The 22,545-nt window shown below is 38.1% G+C and overlaps 2 protein-coding genes across 2 annotated transcripts in view; one reads left to right on the top strand and one right to left on the bottom strand.

The window, feature by feature from the left end:
• Positions 1 to 1,300: 1,300 nt before the first annotated feature.
• SLC7A9 (solute carrier family 7 member 9) lies at positions 1,301 to 12,111 on the top strand. Its single transcript, XM_074158011.1, has 12 exons — positions 1,301 to 1,405; positions 2,429 to 2,576; positions 3,531 to 3,773; positions 4,385 to 4,510; positions 4,841 to 4,940; positions 6,785 to 6,829; positions 7,159 to 7,282; positions 8,902 to 9,005; positions 9,870 to 9,966; positions 10,185 to 10,334; positions 10,932 to 11,106; positions 12,056 to 12,111. Exons 1-12 carry the CDS (start codon positions 1,301 to 1,303, stop codon positions 12,109 to 12,111), a joined length of 1,473 nt encoding a protein of 490 aa, XP_074014112.1.
• Positions 12,112 to 15,482: 3,371 nt separating this feature from the next.
• The window catches only part of TDRD12 (tudor domain containing 12), a 35,328-nt gene continuing 28,265 nt past the window's right edge, over positions 15,483 to 22,545 (bottom strand). The window contains exons 25-30 of the mRNA XM_074158008.1: positions 20,338 to 20,459; positions 19,289 to 19,343; positions 16,300 to 16,413; positions 16,066 to 16,219; positions 15,910 to 15,976; positions 15,483 to 15,568 (exon numbers count right to left, since the gene is read on the bottom strand). Of these exons, the coding sequence (XP_074014109.1) occupies positions 15,483 to 15,568; positions 15,910 to 15,976; positions 16,066 to 16,219; positions 16,300 to 16,413; positions 19,289 to 19,343; positions 20,338 to 20,459 (598 nt within the window). The remainder of the gene's footprint in view (positions 15,569 to 15,909; positions 15,977 to 16,065; positions 16,220 to 16,299; positions 16,414 to 19,288; positions 19,344 to 20,337; positions 20,460 to 22,545) is intronic.

Raw genomic sequence — 22,545 nt, forward strand, 5'->3', positions numbered from 1 at the left:
GACATGGACATGTCTTGCTGTCTAACCAGCTACTAAATCTAACAGGAGAAAAAGAAATACACTGTACAAAGATTCCTGGGAGCCTGATTAACACCAAACAGATACAAACAAATAAGGTAAGTGAAAGTATGAATTGCTAAACGGCAATGATTAAAACATTCTAAAGGCAAGACTATAAAAGAGAGAAGTTGGGCACAACGCTGTAACAAAATTCAGTGACCCAAGCCCTGTGTTCCTTATGTGGGCAATTTTCTATTGTAGGTTTAATTTTAAAAGTTGGATTTGTGATTATTTATTTTTAAAGAAATAAATATTTAATTCAAAACATAAACTGGATCTCTTTACAGCCCAAATGTTTCTGGTACTGAGGTTAAGTGCTCTGTCAATTTAAAATGTTGCAAGTTTTACAGCCAATAATTACTGGGTACCAGCTAATCACCTAAACAGGAAGCATTCCCGAATCTGTCTGGATAACTGCAAAATGATCTTCAGCGTTCAGATTCTAGTAGTTACAGCTGCAGGGTCTGAAGAGAGAAGAGACTTTTGACTGAATCAACTTTTAAGAATCGGAACCTAACTTGATAGTTTCCTTCACTCTCTCATGTTGTATCTTATTCTAATACTATGGGCAACACGCACAACCAAAAAAAAAAAATCAAGTCTAAATTTAAATTTGAAAACAAACTGTTTATATTCGAATTCTAAACAGAACCAACCGTTCAGCAGAAACCGTTCACCCTGAGTCAACACCGAGAAGACTGGTGACTCTGAGGCAAAGAGCTGCTAACTAGACAATTACCGGAGGTAACACTTGGTTTAGCAGATACTCGCATCTCCAAGGAGCTGAGACCAAGCCTCATTTAACGAAGATCAGAAAGGAGATCTCCTAGATACAAAAACAAGATTAGCTTTTGGGAGAAAGATTAAATCTGCCCAGCCCTCTAGAGGAACTCAAAGGAGGGAGTAGCTATAAACCCAGACTGTCCCAGTACAATCCTCTCCACCGAGTGCCACCCAGAGAGGGGGACGAGGACAATCACTGCCAGGTGGGTACGAGGGAACCCAGGGCCAGTCCCATGGAGGCGGTCAAGGAGATGTAACACCTTGTCAGTTTACTCTCCAAGTAGGGAGTTAGATGCAAGTCCTTTGCCTGCAAGTGAGTATGTGTGTGTCTACGCTTTCTGGCAATATTTAACTACACTATTTTGGACCCACATATATTGGCAGAACACGCACACATTAATATACTTGACTGATATTTTGTTTTTATTTCCTTAAGAGATTTCAACAAAGAAACCAAATGGGTGAAGAAAGCTTGAGGAAAAGAAAAGGAGAGGACAAAGGACAAGAGGATGGACAGTCCATTCAGAGCCAGGAACCCTCAACGATGAACCTCCAAAAACAGGCAAAACTTCCCCCTCCCTCCCCAGCCCGCAGGCACTGGGCTCACACACCAGTTCAGCAGCCGTGTACTTGAGTATCTTGAGAGCGTGCTGGGCTTAAAATTTAGGAAACTGCTAATTACTAGTTAAATAGCTCTGATATAAAACACAATCAAAAAGTAAGAATGCATATTTTTTAAAGTCTTTGAGTTAGCTGATCAAGTAAACACTTCATAAACTTCACTGTTTTCTACATAGCCACTAGTACAGAAAGACAAGTCAAGATTTGCCTCCTCCAGAAAATTACAAATGCTTTAGAAAACAGATGTGCCACTTGCTCTCAGGAGGGAGCAGAGCTCCCCACGCAAATTGAACTAGCCTGGAAAACGATTCTCTGTGTGGCTTCAGTTTGGTGCTAAGGCTAGCAAAACATTTATGTTAGACCAGCCATAACTGACAGGAAAATTTAAACAGCCCATGCCACTGCTTTTAGCAGGAGACTCCTCAAGTTTTAGTAGTTTTCTGCAATGCATAGGTTGCTACAAAGTCAGGAGAACATGATCTTTTCTAGCAGTATAAAGGTAACTCCTGTGCACAAATACCCAAAGCGAGGAAAACACCTGCTGAAAGAAAAAATATAGACTCCACCTAAGAAAACACTTTTTTGAAGTTTAGGAAAGTCAGAATTTCCTCAAGTGCTAATAAAGAATTTCAAAGTTTAATCAGAGAGTGGAAAGGGGATGCTCACCTGTACAAGGTTAGATTTGAGACCCATGTAATCCGAAGGACGGTTTAATAAAACAGATACACAAGCAGGCAAAGCCAAAGTAACCGTGCTTTTGGGAGCAGCAGGAGCATGCCACAGGGTGTGTATACGTCTTGGAAAGAGAAACTTCGCATAGTTTCGTATGTTACTTAGTAAAAGCTCTATGTTGAAAGATGGGGAAAAAAGTCAGTAATAACAATTGCTATAATTGTATTATATCAAACAACAATTATTGAATTGTTAGAAATTACTTTCCAAAAATGTTCCCTTTTATTTCCAGGTGGGCCTCATCAGTGGAATCTGTATGATCGTTGGTACAATTATTGGCTCAGGCATCTTTGTTTCTCCAAAATCAGTACTTGCCAATGTTGGAGCTGTTGGTCCTTGTTTAACCATCTGGGCAGCCTGTGGAATTCTTGCAACATTAGGTAAATGAGTCAAAGTATTTGAACCTTTGCTAAAATCTTTTGTATCTACTGTTTCTGCATACTACTCTCATTGCACAGATTAGCCAATAGCACCTAGAACAAATCAATCATATCCTGATGAGCGTAGCAGTACTTGGGCAAAAATCTAAAATATGTGCTGTTTATAAAAGACAAATTAGGTTTTTAAAATTGTAAAGCACATTTTCAGTTCATTTTGAAAGCAAGTTTTAGTTTTGCTTACTTCATCCACTAGCTATAATAAAGAGAATACTTTCCTACTTAAATCACAGACAAAACATGACATTTACTGGCAGCAAGCCAGATATTTCTGCCATTTTTCTACTTGTGTAATTGTGTAAATCTAATTCTATCATCTGAAAATTCAGCACTAAGCACCTAAAAATATTTCAGAAATTAAAACAAAGTTATTCTTTAGGCATTGTGTCAGATACACAGCATATGCAAAAAAACCTTTATGCAAGATGCCAGCTACAGCCATAAATCTAGAAGTAACGCTGTACTTTAAAGCTCAGCTTCGTAGACATTTTACTTCAAAATTGTGCAAGTCGATTTTTTTCAAGTTCCCAAAAGGTAGGTCAGCCAGTGCCGTTGTCACTATGATGCTTTTTATGGTGCTGGTTTCTTAAACAGAACACTATTATGAAGTCAGAATGTTTGTACTTTATTTGCTCAACTCTGAAACACCAATAGTAATAAGTTCTGGACCGTAACTTACAAGTTTCAGTGAATTTTTACCAATTGCTCACAAGTAATTAAAATGTTACTTTGCATATACAGTAAAACGTAAGAAACGTGAAAAGAGTAATGATGCATTATATATACCCATTTCCTTAGCTCTTCTACCTATTAAGGAGTGATAATCTGTTCTAGCCAGTTAAGAGTTGGGAGCATGAACTGAAGAACAACGCACAAGTGCTTTTCTTGTTAATTCAGGAGCCCTTTGTTTTGCTGAGCTTGGCACAATGATCACAAAATCCGGGGGAGAATATCCTTACCTGATGGAGGCATTTGGCCCAATTCCAGCATTTCTGTTTTCTTGGACAAGCTTACTCGTCACAAAGCCCAGTTCGTTCGCAATCATTTGTCTCAGCTTTGCGGAATATGCATCAGCTCCTTTTTACCCAGGCTGCGACCCACCCCAGGTTGTCATCAAGTGTCTGGCAGCAGCTGCCATCGGTAAGATTCGTACATTTTAGGGAAGAGATGCGATCTGTAATGGCAGAGGGGTTCCCATCCAGCCCCGTCAGTGGGTTCAGCAGAGGGAGGGCAGCAGTTACTCCCCGGGAAGGCGCCGGGAGCGACTCTACACCGGAAGGAAGAGAACACTTGGAAACACAGCACAGCAACTCCTTCCCACAGCGACTAATGCAGCAACACAGGAAAAGGACAGGTTTACGAATGATTTGTTCATAGTCTAAGTTTCTCTTATTCTTTACTAAGATAGATACAGCTGTGGAATGAATGTTTATGTCTGTCTGGCAGAAAAAGAGGAAAAATTAAGCGTGGAGATATTATTTCTGTATTTCTCAGAACGCTGCGCAACTTCAGTATGTTTGGGTTTTTGTTTTTTGTTAAAGGTATATCAAAATCTAAATTCAGAAAGCTGTTTTCCTCATTATTAAAAAAGTTAACCAAACATGGTGTGTTAAAAACCTATACGAATAATGCAGGCAAACAGTGGGAGTAAAAAGCGGTCCAGTAAATAAGGGGGAGGAAAGGTTTCGAGAGGCAACTTTTCTTTCACTTCTGCCAAATTTAATGCAGAAATATGAATTTATTTCTTTTAGTGGTAATTACAATAGTGAATTCCCTGAGTGTGAAGCTGGGAAGCTATCTCCAGAATTTTCTCACGGCTGCTAAAATGATAATTGTTACAATCATTATCGTAAGTGGAATTGTTCTCCTTGCACAAGGTAATTAAATATACTTTACTTACAAAAAATATTGTAGCTTCTGCTACACCACTTAAAAACTTCCCACTGACAGAAGCGGCACGACAATAAGGCTTTCCTTATCCAGTGTTTTAGTTCCAGATCTGTCAGGTGCAATGGTATTTTCCTTTAGAGAAGGGGGGTGAGGGTGGGAAATGCAACTCTGCAGATCAATTCATAAAAATTTGTATTAATTTATTTTAACAGTGAGATGTTTCAAAACATGAGACAGATGCTGGAATGCTTCTTCATCTAGTGGGGAATAAAGGAATCAATTTCAACACTAATCAGTAATTTACATTTTAATTGTAGGAAAGACTGAAAACTTCAAAGATTCTTTCAAGGACAGTAAAATTTCCGTTAGCTCTATCAGCCTGGCATTTTATAACGGACTCTGGGCATACGATGGATGGTAAGGTACCTTTACTAGCATTAACAGGCACAGTTCAACAGCCTTTAACTACTTCACTCTCTCCCTGTAGAGTTCAAAGACTCTACAAGTCTTTGGGAAAAAGTTAACATCTGACTTGTTATTAAGAATCGCTTAATGAATCTGGAAAAAGAACATCAGTTTCGTTACAAAAACCCAAACCAACAAAACAAACCCCACAACACCCCGCATCCCCAAATCCTCAGTTACTGCTTATTAGGGAAAGAAGCTGTATTAGATCCTGAAAGGGCTTCTGCTTTGCTGCTGAAGGTGCTTAGATACTGTGGTAATTAGGGGAATACAACACAGTTTAATTCCATTTTGTTAGGCAAAACAGCCTTCCCAGAGCCCCTGCAGGCTACCCCATCAGATTCCATTTCTTGTGAAATATGTACTGGTGTTTGATTAGTACTGGAGAACATAACCCCCACACACACATTCTCAGAATTCATAAGGTTCAACTTTCAAATTTTTTCTTACTCGGTTTCATTTGGAATTAAGGTAAAAAAATTCAAGTTGTCTTCCCCGAGAAGCTTTCTGCTTTATCCATTATCAGCTACCATGCTAGATTTAAGAAAACATCTACATTTGAAAATAATCATAAATATAGAGGGATTTAGGTTTACATTTACATTCTACATAAAGCACTTGTATTTAACACTAGAAGAGTGCTTTCCAGAATTATTTTCATAAGGCTAAACCTATTTATTGGCAGGACAGTTTAATTTGATCTCTGCCACAGTCCAGAAAATAGTTTCCATGTTTCATTTTGTGAAACTAAAGGGAATGTCAATTGGTCTAGGGCTCTGCTGGCACAAATCTAAATTCAAGGTCTGATCCATTAATGCTATTCTTATACGTTCAAACTGTAAAAGTGTGCATGTAGATCTGTGTTTTGGAAGGAATTAAGAATATAAATCTTAGCTTACAACGAAGTAAGAGCCATTCAGATGCTTAAAACTGAATTTATATTTAAATGGATTACTCTTTCAGGTTCTATTTGCGAGCTTGAGTGTCTCAACTCAGGCATGTAAGTCTGCTAATTCAGACATTCACCAACACTTTTAAGGGGGCAGCAAAGCTGGTGCCTAAATAATTATTTCAATATGTAACCACCAAGAACCAATATTTGAAAATTAGCCTGTAAAACAGTAAACACCAACTCCTCCTCCTGTTTTCAGAAGCGGACGAATTAAAAAAATAATTTTGTTTCAATCTGGTTTACCTGCTCTAGCAAAAACGAGTATTTGGGAATTGTAATTCTGATAGGTGTAATCCTCAGAGGTTTTCATGCCAGTTTTCTAGACAATACGACTTACACAAGAGTTGTGAAACAGCAGCAGACTTGTTTCAGTCCTTGCAATGGGTACGCCTGCACTTTTACTTCAAAAGACTCAGATACTGCAAACTTTGAAGTTCAAGGGTAATCCTGAAAGTCTGAGATAAATGTCTGCCAAATTTTTATTATTCTTGGATATTTTATCCATGAACTAAGGGAACCTCACTTCAAAATCTTAAGAGATACTTCTGAAACTGTGAGGAGGAAACAATAGTGAATCAAGAGGTTGAACCTTGGATAAGCTGCTCACGGTTTTTTTTGACCTGCAGTATTACCACTCAAAAGACAGGTTGTGCCATAAATTGGTGGTGGTTTGTGGTTTTGTTCTGTTTTGTGGTTTGTTTTTTTATTGTTTTTTTTTGTTGTTGTTGTTGTGTTTTGTTTTTTGTTTTTTTTTAACTGAAATAACCCCTGACTATAGTATATTAGTATTTCAACACCTGACTGCTATTGTATGAAAACATTGTATGAATGTTTTTCCTTCCAGGAATCAACTTAATTACATCACAGAAGAGCTTAAAAACCCTTACAGGTAAAAGCTATGTAGGAATGCAGTGTTTCTAACAACAGAAATCAAACACTTAATATTTTTGTACCAAAAGGCATATATTTTGGTTTGGTTTTAAAATCAATAGTTATTCAAGGTATGAGCGCTAACAAATAGAGCGAATTAGCCTCTATTACAGGCTTGCATAAACTTGTATTTTTCCTTTTTTTAAATCCTTATTTCCATGGCGCTACATTAAGGAAATGTAAATACACCTAAAGAGCATATAGGGAAAGTAAGAGTCCACAGTTTACTATGACAGCTCTACCAGTGATGCAGCAATGCTGATGGAGTCTTACTTTTGCATTCTTTAGAAATCTACCGCTATCTATAATTATTGGAATCCCCTTGGTTACAGTTTGTTACGTTCTGATAAACATTTCATATTTCACCGTAATGACTTCAACAGAACTCCTGCAGTCCCAGGCAGTTGCTGTGGTAAGCCACTTTATTTTGTAATAGAGCATCTGAAGAAGGCTGTGTGCATTAAAGTATCTTCAGCAGTAACGTGAGCAAAAAGGAACGTGTAATTTTTCTTCAAAAACAATTAATTTCTAAGCTGTCAGTGTCACCTTCTTTTACATTACCTACTGTCATTTCTTAATTTAAAATTTATTTCAGTAATGCTTAAACTGCAGTTCTGTCATTTCCCAAGGGAAAAAAAAAAAAAAAAAAAAAAAAGTAATGCAGGCTTCAGCTAATGTCTTGTAAACACTGCACCTCAGAAGTTGACTGTTTTCTATAAGCACCAAAAAGATGGAAGGAAAATTAACATCTGACTGCTGCTTTGACCTTTTCAGTGCTTCCAGTATTTCTGAGAAATAAGCACATGCAAAGTAACAGTTTCTCGTTCTGGAGATAACAGCAAGTAGTCCATAATTCACTTCCTCCATATTCTTGCTTTTTTTCTTAACAAAGCTAAGAAATATCCTTTTTACATTACTGCAAGACACACCACCACAGACAAAACTAGTTTCTGAAGTCTTGAACACACCTGTCCCTTCAGTTCCACTTAGGATATTTTCCACAGGACATCCGTCTCCAAAAAACTGTCGAGTGATCATGCAGCCATTTTTCCTAATTTTTTGGGGGCAAAACAAACAGTATGCAACATGCACATAAAATCCAGCGTAGCACACTGAAGAAGTACAAAAATACTTTAAGTTAAACGCACCAAAAAGTACAGCAACATATATCAAGTCATACCTTGTTTAACAGCTAGCCCTCTTCAGTATTCCACTAACCTCCCCATCTGTGAGCAACACACAGCAGCTGGCACCAAACTCATTAGCCTCAATTAACAGCAAAGTCTCAGGACTGCCACTGAGCAGTAAAAGGCAGCACAGCAAATGGCATGACTGCACTGAGTAGAGAGGTCTGTACACCTGGCAGCAGATGTCTTGCTAAGGACTGATGAGTGTCGATTGCCGGACAAAGACACAATACTGATGTTACCCTTCTGCAAAACCAGAACTCTTTATGCTTGACTTACTAAGAAAAGTTAACCACGCCCCAGCTAAAAAATACAAAGCTTACCTGTCAAAGAAGTTTTAATTCAAGTTCATTTACAGTAGGTCAGTGTACCTGCATTAGGTGTAATCCCTCCTGCAGCAACAACTGACACACCTCATCACAGGCAGAGCTGAGTGCAGTGAGAGACCCTGGCAAGCCCGTCCGTGACTTGCTCACCCCTGAGGCCAGGCTGTTGCTACCCGTGTCTCGTGGCTCTGCTGCAATGCCATCTTCCTTTTTGTTTTGCAGACATCCCCAAACCAGGCATCTAACAGAATTTAATTTCTATGTAATTGTTACATCTGTCTCCCAGTGTTTCCTACAGATGCTGCAACTCAAACACAACAATACTCCACTCTGTAAAGAGTGGTTCATGAATTAATCCAGGTCTTCATTTGGCAAAGCGTTCTTTAATACCTACACAAAAGATGGTTTTATTGGTAACATACATTAGATACCCATTTACTGCACTTTTAAAGAGGCTTCGGTATTACTGAATGGAAGTTAAAATGACAAAAATGACTCATTTTAATCCCACAACCCAGACATTTGGAGACAGAGTCCTTTATCCAGCCTCTTGGATAGTTCCCCTCTTTGTGGCCTTTTCTACAATCGGATCTGCCAACGGGACCTGTTTTACTGCAGGGAGGTAAGCTCCCATTCTAAATATCTTAAAATGAAAGTGTTTACAGGATGGAAAAATCAGATATAGAGGTTCTTTTGATCCAAATGTACAAAGTGTAATTAAAAAGAACCTGCAAATATAGCTATATTGTTTAATTTTCAAATAGAAGCAGTGGCTATACAGGTTTGAAAAATGAGAAAAAAAATGTCTCTTATTCTTAATTCAAATCAGGCATAGCACAAAAGGGTGTGTTTTTTTCCACCTCTCATCAAGTTTAAAGCTAAGAATTAAAGAGTTAAAAAATTACCAATAAGAACATGACTACAGCAGTCATGATAAAGCTAAGAATCAGGAGGAAGCTATTCCTATCACTTCCTCAATGCTTCCTTTTTCTATGTAAAAATACTTTACATTTCAAACACTTCCAAACACCTGTATTTACAAATACATCTGTAAAGACCAGTTTTTTGACGGGAGGTTGTCAACATAGCTTTTTGATATGAAGGAAATCAAAAGCAAACTAAAAAGGAAAATATTGAAAGGCACACAATAGCTAACTTTTTTTTTTTACCAAAATAATTTTAACTTAAATGTGCAAACTAATGATTCTGAAATTAGTTTCAAGTTCACTTCTTCAATATTGGTTCAGAATCAGTTTCAAGTTCACAGCATTAATACTGGTTATTTCCCTTATTTCAGTCTACTACAATAGTCCTCAAATCCCATTGCAAATCAAAGGAAATACTGATGAAATTATAGTCAGATGTAGCCACAAAACAAAACAAACCTGAAAATGAATGGTACTCAATTTTTTTTTTTTTTTTTTAGTAATGCCACTTGAAGTCTAGGTGCCACACTAACTAGATTGCCTTGTTTTTGTTCCTTCAGACTTGTTTATGTTGCAGGTCGTGAAGGGCACATGCTAAAGCTGCTGTCTTACATTAGTGTTAAGCGTTTAACGCCAGCACCTGCTATCATGTTCTACGTAAGTATATATTCTAAGCACAGAAAAGTTACCAACAAAAATTCTCTATCTCTAGATACCTTTAAAGGTGCTGCACCACACTTACACCCAAACGTTTAAGCAAAAACATTCACAGATGACTCTCTGGAACACTATAAACATACGCCCATACTGACACTTCTGTAAAATTCAGCATTCTTTTTATAATAGACTACATTAATTTTTCTTTTCATTTTCAGGGGGCCATTGCTATTATTTATATCATCCCTGGTGACATTAACACACTCATAAATTATTTTAGTTTCGCAGTCTGGATATTTTATGGTTTAACTGTACTTGCACTCATTGTTATGAGGTTTACAAGAAAGGAACTCAAGAGACCAATCAAGGTAAGTTCAGCATTCAGTATGGCTTTTCCTCCATCCTACAAATACCAAAACACCAACTCATCCTCAATATTTGGATTTTAAACAACATCCTCAGGCAGATGACTCCTTGGTTTATTCCCCCCCCTCCCAAAACCTAGCCATTTATCTGTAGTTCTTCTCTTTATTCCAGTTTTGCACTAGGACAAAGCTCAGAAGGACTGAGAAAAGATTATACAGGTTTATTTTTACTTACACAGACAAGGGGCACAAGCCGGATTTTCAGGGATGAGAAACAGCAGTGAGCAGAACACCACTGAAAGAGTACGAGTACCCAAAATAAGGCCCCAGATCATTGCAGTGGGGTCAGGAACCAGAACCATTAAAATGCAAGTTTTTACACTGCAATTTGCAATATTGGCAAAGTGATCTCGGTTGATAATTCAGCGGAAGCATTTTCCCTATCCATATCTTGTTACTCTTTCAATTGCCCCATCTAATACTAGAAATTTTAACAGGAAAAACTGCATAGGGCAATGAAAATATTCTTCTCTCATACATGCAACTTCTGTAAGAAAAGGAAAAGAATAAACAGGTAATTTTGTGCTTTGTATCTTGCAGATACCCATCATCATTCCAGTCATAGTGACATTAGTCTCCATTTTACTGGTATTGGCACCAATCATCAGCGCACCTGAACTGGCCTATTTGTACTGCGTTTTATTTATACTTAGTGGACTTATAGTTTATGTACTTTTTGTTCATTTTAAATTCAACTGGCCCCAAAAAATATCAAGTAAGTATACCTCAGTCAGCACCAAATTCAACAGAATACTGCTGAGCTTTAGATTAGCACAATGAAGCTCATTATCATTTAGTCCATCCCATCTAAATCACGAGCGGGGTGTGGAGGGAGGCATTTTGCCAGACATCTAGCAAGGGGCACATAGCAAGCTTTACTAGAGATTGTATTCTACTCCTTCCTGTGAAAATAGTGACGCCTGACTTCAGGAAAAATGAAACCAGATTCACAAAAACGCAATACTTCATTGTAGTAGCATGAAGAAACTGACTTTTAAAATTAATAGAACTATTTTATCTGTAAAGGTAGTTTTTTTGATTGTCCATATTTCAAAACATTACTTTAGCCATTAACTAGCAGACATACATCCTTCTGCCATCCTTATGTGCTTTTAGCTCAGGTTATTGATTTTGCTGTACTTACTAAAGAAAACATTAAACAGCATTAAGGCCAAAAATAACCACAGTGCTGCTGAGTAAAGTGAAAGCTGCAAGAACCCAGTGTGACCATTTATAAAATGATTTTGCATCATCTCAAGAGAAATTCTTTGCAATTATCTTGGGGAAAACAGGATACATGGGTATTTCTAAAAGGGAAGGTAAAGCCAACTGAAGAGGACAGAATAAGTAGTTCTACAGACACTTAAAAAAAAAATAATCCGTTGTCTGTGTCTCCTGTCTCTCAGGATCATTAAGTATTATGCAATCATGCAATTAGAAGAATCGTACTCTACTAAGAACAAGTTCAGAAACCCTAGAATGTTGTAGTTTGCATCTTAAGATAGCTTTTGTTCCCCACCCCTAATTTTTTAGGTTTGAGATATAAACACAGAAAAGACAGGCAACTATTTGCAAGGATAATTTTTGCTCTTAGAAAGACAGTATGTCTGAACAGAAGTTTTGTTCCCTCAAAAAGCCTCTAACAATAACCTTTTTCCCCTCAGAGCCCATCACTATGCACCTTCAGATGCTTTTGGAAGTTGTTCCAGCAGAAGAATAAAGTATTTTGTATGTACCGTGTTATTTTTAAGTGCTATGCTGGTTAAAGGAGATTCAGCTTAGTTTGGCACACATTTATACTTTCTAAACTGTTATGTTCATACTGGTGTATTATTTTTGCAACACTTTAGTACTTGAAAAATGCCAAATATGTAAGAATAAAAGATTTCTCAGCCAGATCAGCATCAAGCAGAGCTGTTCTCATTGTTTGCTAATATGTTACGGTATCTTGTTTCCTGCATTAAAATTTCTCAAAATAAACAAGAGAAACTTTTCAATTAGAAAGATGGCAAAACTTACCAGCAACACTGTCAAGATGCTTTTGACCACACTACTGAAAGAACGAAGCAGCTATCATTTACAGCATCACATTCAACAGGCCACACCGAACAGACAGAAATAACCTAAAACCAAATCAACTTCATTCTCAAGTTTCTCAGACCAAACACTAGCTATCAAAACATTCAAGACTGAAGAAGCGGGAATCAAGTCAAAATGGAAAGCACAGTTAAGAGGAAGAAAAGGGCTGATACATATTTTTTTTTAAATTTTAATTAAAACAAAATAACTAACTAAAGCTTAATTTCTCCGGTATCTGTCTTCTCCAACAGCATCCAAGTTACATAACAGTGAGTACATTGCCACAGAAATTATCTGCGGCACGAATGTAATTTTTCAGAGGTAACTTCATCCTAGAACCTCTTCATTTGGTAGCTGATGAAAATAAAACAGATACTATATTAACATATAGATCTAAGTAGCTATTACTTTCCCTGCCCAAGAAACTTACAGATTCTGGGTGACATTCTTTACTACCATATTCCCTCGGTGCAAATGGATAAAGAAGAATTTTATCAAGTCACTTGTCAGTATTTTAAAGTGATTATTTTGAGAAAGACAGTTACAATGAAAGTCCTCTCAACAATTTCTGAGTAAGTTAATCATAAATACATTACACAAGAATATTAAGCAACTGGCTTGAGATCATACTAACTCTAGCTTCGCAAATTCAACTAGAGAAGCTACCTCTATCATCCTGCAGCTAAAAAGAAATAAATGAAACTTAAGTTCCTGTATATTTCATTTAGCACGTACTTACATGGAAAAACAATCCTAAAGGTACATATACAAATGATGGGTTTCAATTCATTTGAAGGAAGTTTGTGATTATAGTCAGACCCATGAAAATAGCAGCTCCACGTGCAATCAGGTTAAAACAAAAGCAAAAAGGCGGCTAAGAATGACTAAGGCAGGCAATGGAGAACAAAACAAAACTGTAATTATGTCATTACTCAGCAAGTGTCTACTGGTCACAGTGTTTTGTCCCAGTCAAACCGTTATAACTGCTGTTTCCCTAACACCAGTTGGTAAAAACACCACTTCAAACAGAAGAGCTACAGGGTTTAACAGAGGTCCACAAGCAGAGTCTTCAGTAACCATCCAGTGTGAAAAGTGAGCTATCCGCTCAAGTAGACAGAGCGGGGATGGCTTCAAAACACAGAAAAAAGTATTTCTTCACACAATACTGTTTTTGACTACTGAATTTCTTAGTACAGGAGAAACGCTAGAAGTTGACATCGGTTCCAAAATGCAACTGAACTCACTCAAGTAAGAAGTCCTCAGAAATCATCTTTCTCATGGAGACCGTGATCAAAAATTGCTTGAGGCCAAAATAATATTCTTGGAATGTATTTCTACCTTTTTTAAATGCTGTTCTTTAAATGGCTAAAACCAGCTATTGCTTCTAAGTCATATAAAGTGTCTTACTTTTCAAACAAAAATTACAGATAATTTATGTCTATTAAATAACCCACTAGATTTATCTACTGGTAGAAAAATCACCTTACATTACATTTAGATGCCAGAAAAGTCAAAGAACAACAAAAAAACCATCCAAAAACAAAACAAAAAAAACCACACACACAAAAACCCCCACATAAACCACACAAAGAAAAACACCCTGCCCTATCACTTTTTTTTTTTTTAAACTCAATTAGGTGATTTGACCACCTTCTGTATGTATCACAACGCAGAGCAAGACCAAAATACAGCTACATTAACTATTTCCTTAAGTACTTTTATAACAACTACAGCTTTGCAAGTACCTGTACTCAGGTGAAGGTTACAATTAAGCTCAGTTGTAGTCAGGTTCCCAACAGCACTAATTTTCTTAACCATACATTAACAACTGTTTCTGTCACATGGCAGTCTTCCCCAGCATCAGCAATATTCTTAAATATTCGGAAAGAAGCAGCTTCATTACATGTTAATACTAGAAAATCTGTAACTGTCAGTGCAAGTATATTAATACAGTCCTTCTTCCACTCTTGAAGTAAAGGCATCCCAATGTTTCTTGAAAGAACAATCCCCAACAAGCAACTATATTCCTCCTAGTCAAGAATAAAACAAAAATTTAGGCTTCTTAAAGTAAATCTGTAAAGTTAAGTTTCTGTTCTAAATCACCATATAGTTATGTTGGGGAAACTAACATGCTTTAAACTCTACGTATATAAAGAGATTGATACCAGATTAATTTATTATAAGTATCTTTTACATTACTACTTCACTGCAAGAAATTCTGGATGTGCCCAAGTCTAACAGTTTGTCTATTAAATATTTATTAATTGTTTACTGAAAGATGGTATATCAAAAGGCAAAGCCTTAGGGCTAAACATACAAGATTTTATTGTTCATTTGCAAAGGAGAAAAGAGTTTTAGGTAAGTGAGAGGGAATGAAATAAAAGCATTTGTGAAAAGTGAAAATGTCAAGCTGAAAACAAATACTGAATCTACTATCCCAGCGCTCGTTCCACAAAAGCTGTACAGCGGTCAGTTCTACACTGAGCTGCACTGTCCAACACCACATACCAATCAAAGTATTTCCAATCTAGTAAAAAAGAACTGCCCCTGGAGCTGAGGCATCGTTTCTTGATGCGGAACTGAAACGTGATGACTGCCAACAAACTGATACTGTAGGAAAGAGGGATATGGTAGAACCACCGACAGGCTATCAGGATTTATGAAACTTCAAAAATTACTATTGCTAACACCGCAAATTCACTCAGGTAAACCAGAAGCTCTGTAATTACTAGTAAATTCAACTGCTTCACAACCCAAGTTTAATCTTCAGATTTTACTCTCTGGACCGTACACATACATGTGTGCACATCAAAGCCAACATTTTTAAAGTGAAAGCACTGGAAAATCTACATAATGTTCTTGTACGGAGTATGTCTTCTGTTCACTATTTTCCTCCTAAAATTAAGGACAATTCTGCAACCTATATGTTTAATCAATTTTAGTGGAAGTACTCATGCAAGAGACACTATTTTGAGGCGTAATTCCTATCAGGGAAAAACATCATTCTCCAAATTACTCATCACTTTCTGTTCCACTGTCTTCTGAGGAGTCAACCAATTCTTCGGTTACTGCAGCAGCGCAATGCAGTTTTTTAGTACCTAGAAGTAATTAAAAGAGTAACATTTATAAAGCAAGAAAAAACAAGAGCTTCACAACAAATATGCAGTAGTAGTAAAAAAACCCAAATCAAAATAAATAAAAGCACGCTCTAGACAACAGACTAGACCAAAACACTAAGAACTACTTCAAACTGCTTTTTATCTGTGCCGTTCTGACAGAAAAATACCCCGCTGCTGACATTTTGCTATTAGAAGTCCTCTCCTCTGTTTTCAGAGAATTTGAGCAAACCAGTTAAGTGTCACATGTATGAAATAAGTTAGTATTTCAGATAAAGCCTCTGCAAAAAGTGAGGACTGTACTCATTTTATGCATTCCTTACCAACTCGAAAAGGACTTTTATCTTCAAAATCTTCCCAGTGTTCAAAATCAAAAGACACCTGAGGATTCTGTTGACAAAAACATCGCTTGAAGTATCTGCACTGATGCACAATGAATACATTCACAACACTGAATAATTCACAAAGTTCCACTTCACCTTGTTCTTCAGTAATTTGCACCAAGCTCCTTTTTTCTCTTTCATGAGAACAATGATAGCTTCTTTATCCTTAATCACACATGTAGACTTTTCTGGTAGTATATATTGATACAGCTCCATGTCAGCCAAATAAATTTTGTCTCCTGAACAAGCACTACATTATAAAGAAGTTTAAAAAAATTAAACGCAGCTGACAATCAAATGTTTTATTATACTTAAATTTCTTAAGCTTACCTGAAAACCACCTTCTCTTTAGAGAACTCACATTTATGGTCAGCTATGCTTGCTATTTTTACCTTCACTGTAACAGACTCTTCATTTTGAAACCACTTTATTTCTGGATAAAAGCTAAAATAAAGAAAGTTTAATTAGATTTCTTCCACAACATGAAATGACTGAGTTTTAGACAAGCTGTCTCACATACAGCCAGAATTTTTCCATCAGGTTACAACCAGCCAGCTGTGTTTCAGCATCTGTAGGTGTACCCAACCATAAAATATGGAGGTGGTGACGGCTGACATGACTTCCCTAAAGGCAAATCGTGTTTGAGAAACATAGTGGCCTTCTACGAAGGGGTTATAGTGTTGGTGAATAAGGAAAGAGCAACTGGACTTGTGCAAAGCGTTTGACACTGTACCACACAACACTTGTCTCTAAATTGGAGCCACAGATTCGACAGATGGACCACTTGGTGGATAAGGAATTGGCTGGATGGCCACACTCGAGTTGCGGTCAACGGCTCAATGTCCAAGTGGAGACCCGTGATGAGTGGTTCCTCAAGGGTTGGTATTGGGACTGATGCTGTTTAACATCTTTGTTGGAGACATGGACAATGGGATTTTGTCCACCCTCAGTAAGTTTGCTGGTGACAGTCAACACATGGGAGGGAAAGGACACCATCCAGAGGGACCTGGACAGGCTGGAGAGGTGGGACCATGCCACCCTCATGAAATTCAACCAAGCCAAGTGCAGGGTCCTGCACCTGGGACATGGCAATCCCAGACACAAATACAGGTCGGGCGGAGAATGGCTGGAGAGCGGCCCTGAGGAGAAGGACTTGGGAGTGCGCATGGATGAGAAGCTCGACATTAGTCAGCAATGCGTGCTGGCAGCCCAGAAAGCCACCTGCATCCTGGTATGCATCAAATGAAGCGTGGCCAGCAGGGGGAGGGAGGGGATTCTGCCCCTCTGCTCTGGGGAGACACACCCCACACCCCCCAGTGCTGCCTCCAGCTCTGGGGCCACCAACATCAGAAGGACATGGAGCTGTCGGAGCGGGGCCAGAGGAGGCCATGGAGATGCTGGGAGGGCTGGAGCCCCTCTGCTGCGAGGACAAGCTGAGAGAGTTGGGGAGGTTCAGCCAGGAGAAGAGGAGGCTCCGGGGAGACCTTCGAGCCCCTTCCAGTCCCTAAAGGGGCTCCAGGAAAGCTGGGGAGGGACTCCTGATCAGGGAGGGGAGCCATGGAACGAGGGAAAATAGTTTGACACTGAAAGAGGGGAGGTTGAGATGAGATCTGGGGAAGAAATTCTTTGCTGTGAGGGTAGTGAGACCCTGGCCCAAGCTGCCCAGAGAAGCTGTGGCTGCCCCATTCCTGTAAGGTGTTCAAGGCCAGGTTGGACGAAGCTTTGAGCAACCTGGTCTAGTGGGAGGTGTTCCTGCCCAGGGCAGGAGGGTTTGGAACTGGATGATCTTTAAGGTCTCTTCCAACTCAAACCATCCTACGATTCTATGATAATAATTTGACACTGAATAGTCTTGTCGGGCAAACACATAATAGGACATCAGCCAAGCTTGCAGTGGTTTTGTCACAAATGTCAGTACTTTGGAGGATCACACCTCCTAGTTCAAGCAGGGACAGACTCCATTAACTTTGATATCCAAAGGAATCAAACTTACTGCCTTATGCTATCATAGTGTAATCTTGAAATGACAACAGAAACTGACCACAGGCACAAATACAATTTTCGGGTTTTCAAGCGCTTATTCTATAGCTGTTATGCCTCAACCTCCCCCCACATGCTGAAAGGTTTTAACCACTGAGAGATAAATCCTATTAGCAGACTGTAATATCTGTTCATTCAGGTTACTTGCCTTACCATACACTCAGTCGCATCCCTGGAAGTGTTTAAGGCCAGGCTGGATGGGGCTTTGAGCAATCTGCTCTGGTGAAGGTGTCCCTGCCCATGGCAGGGGGGTTGGAACTTGATGATCTTTAAGGTCCCTTCCAACTCTAACCATTCTATGATTCTATGATCCAAACCCTCATTAATTTAACTGCTAACCCATACCTCAACATGTATTACATAATGGAGATGACCTTAAACCGTGCCAGTCAAGCTGCAGAAAGATACATGTGGATTCAATCACCCTACCAAGAACTTTTCCAACAGCCTAATACACAAAATACTTCTGGTACTTGCACAAGAAAGTGTTAGTCATCCATAACAAGCATTAATAGGTAGAAGAAAAGAGTAAGCCACCAAAGGGAAGCACTGCCTAGTCCCAAAGCGTGTAAGAAAGTTTAAAACTTCTCAGGATCCACTATCTGCTGACCTTCCCCACAAACCACACCTAAGGTAACAACCTCAGCATACTCATAATCAAAAACAAACCTGGCAGTCATTTCTATTGCATGCTTCTCAAATTAGTTATCAACATAAATTGTCCTATCCACAAAGGAAATGGGCCATAGTTGTGTTGCAGACACATTCTCAAAATAAAATCAGACTACCAATTTTTTTTTTTAAATTTTTCTTTAAGAACAGAATAGCATTAAGGGGAGACAGACAGAACAGATTCATCTCATTAAATACCAATATGCAGATTTAGACCTTACATAGGACCGTCTTTGGCTAAAATATAATCCAGGCAAGTGCAAGTCAGAGGTTATAAGAAGCATGGACTGAGCTCAAAAAGTGTTTTCATTCACTTAGTACTACAGCATCTCAAAGATTACGTAATTTCAACGGATAGTGTTGAAAGGAGCAAGCAGAAGAACAACTTACATTACTTAAGGAATTCACAAGATGATGTGCGTATATAGATATATCATGTAACAGCAACAGTAATCTCTCAAGCTCAACACTGACGTAACCGAATTCCACCTGTATGATACTTATTTACAAACCAGATACTCTCAGCAAGAATGATTGTCACAGAATCATAGAATTCACAGTTCACACTAAAAAGCAAGCATGGGAACAAATCACTCAATTTTTGTACCATTTATGCTGATGCAGAGTAGAGTCTTCTGCTTCCTTAGTTTGAGCTACACCATCTAAAAATAAGAAATCCAGAAAGATAATTTATACCTATCTATACTACAGAAACCAGATACTTACAGAATACCCCGTTACTATCATAAAAATAACTTGGTAGCAATCAAATTACTACAGCAAGAATATATTTGGCATTCATATTGGGTACTTACTATTTGGAAGATTTAATAGTGTTAATAATTCAACTGAAAATCTTAGCTAAAAACAGTATTATAGTTGATATAATAAAGTTTAAAAAGCCACCAAAAATACACAGTTGTCCAGGTCAGGTGAAGGTTTTCCCAGTTTCAAGACATTACTTATTTGAAAACCGAAGCATGTGATTTTAGAAACCGCCATTGATGTTACCATAACAGCTTGAAACATGGCATCACAGTCACTCTACTATACCAGGAAAAAAAGCCTTCCACAATAAGTACTCCAAGATCTGATTTGACTTTTGTCTGCTGCAACTTTTTAATCACTAAGCTTTCATCACTCCAAACTCACGTGCCAACTGCTGTCAGACCATTCTCCCCTCCTTCTAAGACTAACAAAGCCATGTGCTTTTAAGCCTCTACTGACTGAATGCCACATCCCTGAGCACCAGGTTAGAAAGAAAAAGTTCTATTTTCTACCACCCTGAATCTCCCATGGAATGATGCTGTTATTCACCTCATGTTTCAACCTATTTCAGCTTCCTTAAACCCTATGGCCTTTGACAGCCAAACACTTGTCCTCTCTACAGGAGCAAGTTCCTGCTCACACATTCCATTCAGATCCAAACAATTCTGAGTCTCTCAAGGACAGAATATTTCCCAAATAGTAATATAACTTTGCTAATATGGCTTACTCTCATAGTAAGATTTGTGGCTTATTGTAAATATTAGCTATATGGCCCTATTCTGTATACCCAGAGAAGTCTGCATTGGGTAAAACAAATTTTAGGTTGATATTTAAGCACTTAACTTCAATTAAAATTTTAAAGTTTTTAGAAACTATGGAAAAATTTACCACATGGGTGACTCCTCAAAGTAATTTTAGAAGAATTACAGTTTTCAGTAGAACTTTCTTGTATTGATGTATTCTGTGGATTGGACACATTCTTTGGACCAGCTGTATCCTCCATTTTGCCTCTGAACACAGAAAGAGACATTTTTAAAACAAAGGGTTTAAATACATTTAATATTTAAAGGATTCCTAATCATAGTTGGAAATCCTTTTGAAGTTTTTCACTCTAATATATACAGAAAAACAATAAAATGCACCTCTATCAAACTATAAATCTCACCACAGGGTTGTCGAACGTCAGTAACTCAGTGATGCATTTATACAGAAATCCAAGTTAGGAGAACATTTAAAATTGTGACGGTACCAGCACTTCCTTTGAATCATGAAAATTTATTTGTCTTTCTGGTGTGTGACAAACCTAGATGGGAAAATGATTCCCTTTCACAATGGATTCCAGGAGGTTTGGGGGCTCTTTGGTCATATTTCATTCTGACTTGGAAGAAGTAAAAATTTCAGAATACTCAGAAGTTCTTCAGTTATTAGTAAGAGACCTCTGGCTTTGCAGCTGTACAGCCTCGCTGACTAGACTCAAGATTCAAGAAACACTGGAATAGAGTCAGTCTCCTGGAGACTCCTGTGGCGTAAGAGAACTGAAAGCACTCTAGTAAGCCATCACCTAATGTTTCAGTCACATAAACAAATACTAACTTTTATAAGCAATCCATATTGAAGATTCAGTATTAAATACCTGTGCAGTCATCTTTTTTCAGATCTGACACAACTTTCCTTAATTACTCTGGAGGTAAATTACTAAGATGAAAGTAATTTCAATCTTAAATGAGAGATACTTTTAACCATTTCCATATTTAAAAAAATGCTTATCAGTTTTTCTGATTAATTCCAAAGCAGAATTGAGGCTAGGTAAAATACAGCACAGCAAATTCAACTTGCAGTATTTTTTTCAGAAACTAGAACTTACATCCATAGACCGCATCATCTTGGAGATGAAGATGCAAACCACTTTATTCCCAGGACAAGAACGTTAAGTTCGTGTTAGGAATCTCAATCTAAGATAGAAATGGACTATGGAGGGGGTTAGGCTTCCTCATCTCGATGACTGGCTAAGTCACAGAAACAGTCACCTTAATTAACTTGCCAAACCCTGAGCCAGCACATACAGTGCCCATCATGATATTCCAGGGACCTTTTTTGTTTATGAAGCAATATTTACTCTCTGAAAGAAAATCTTTGAGATTTCTCTCTTCCTTGTAAATATTAAAAAAACTTGATTGGTCAGACGAGCACTTAAATTATGTTTTCAATAATGGCTCTCCAAACTCAAAAACAAGTGCCTAAAGAAACTCCTGAACAAGATGCCACACAGAGTCCAGAACACACAAAGCTACAGGTGTCTTTCTTGCTCATAATGATTTTAAATCAAGGGTCCTAGGATCCAGGACAGACCACAGTGAGATGTACCATTCCACCACATATAGTATTTACTCAGTTCTAGAAATTTACAGGGCAAGGAAAAACCCACAAACCATACAGTGCTGTTACCGTAAAAAACATCAGGTAGCCATACTCATTGAAAGGATTAGGTTTAAATTAGATTAGATGTAGATTTAGATTAGCTATCAGGAAGAAATTCTTTGCTGTGAGGGTGGTGAGACCCTGGCCCAGGCTGCCCAGAGAAGCTGTGGCTGCCCCATTCCTGGAGGGGTTCAAGGCCAGGTCGGACGAAGCTTTGAGCAACCTGGTCTGGTGGGAGGTGTCCCTACCCAGGGCAGGGGGGTGGCACTGGATGGCCTTTAAGGTCCCTTCCAACCCAAACCATTCTATAATTTAGGCCATGCATTTGAAGAAAACTGTTTAAATCTTCCAGCTTGAACTCTGCAGCTGTACAAACACCAATAATACGCTCTCCTATACTCACCGGTACTATGTACTGACCGGTAAGAATTAAAAAAAAAAAGCCACCGATTATAACGAAAGATAATAATTTCAATTCAGATTCCATATATTTTTATATAAAACTTGGCTATCTGCATCAGATACGAGCTTAACGTTTTCTGGAGTTGATATTTTTCATTCCATGATGGTTATGTGGCTAAAGAACAGTTAAAGGAAAGCAGACATATCACAAACGTATCTCTGTGTTTAAATGAAAACCACATTCAGTAATATTGAACATGAAAATATCCAGTTAAA

This window comes from Numenius arquata, chromosome 13, assembly GCF_964106895.1.
Source record: "Numenius arquata chromosome 13, bNumArq3.hap1.1, whole genome shotgun sequence".
Classification (NCBI taxonomy): Eukaryota; Metazoa; Chordata; class Aves; order Charadriiformes; family Scolopacidae; genus Numenius; species Numenius arquata.

Excerpts from the sequence above, each read along its gene's own strand:
- SLC7A9 (XM_074158011.1), top strand. The coding sequence starts at position 1,301 with ATGGGTGAAGAAAGCTTGAGGAAAAGAAAAGGAGAGGACAAAGGACAA. Across the intron at positions 4,511-4,840 it reads AATTGTTCTCCTTGCACAAG|GAAAGACTGAAAACTTCAAA; the intron begins GTAATTAAATAT and ends TTTTAATTGTAG. Across the intron at positions 10,335-10,931 it reads AACTCAAGAGACCAATCAAG|ATACCCATCATCATTCCAGT; the intron begins GTAAGTTCAGCA and ends TGTATCTTGCAG.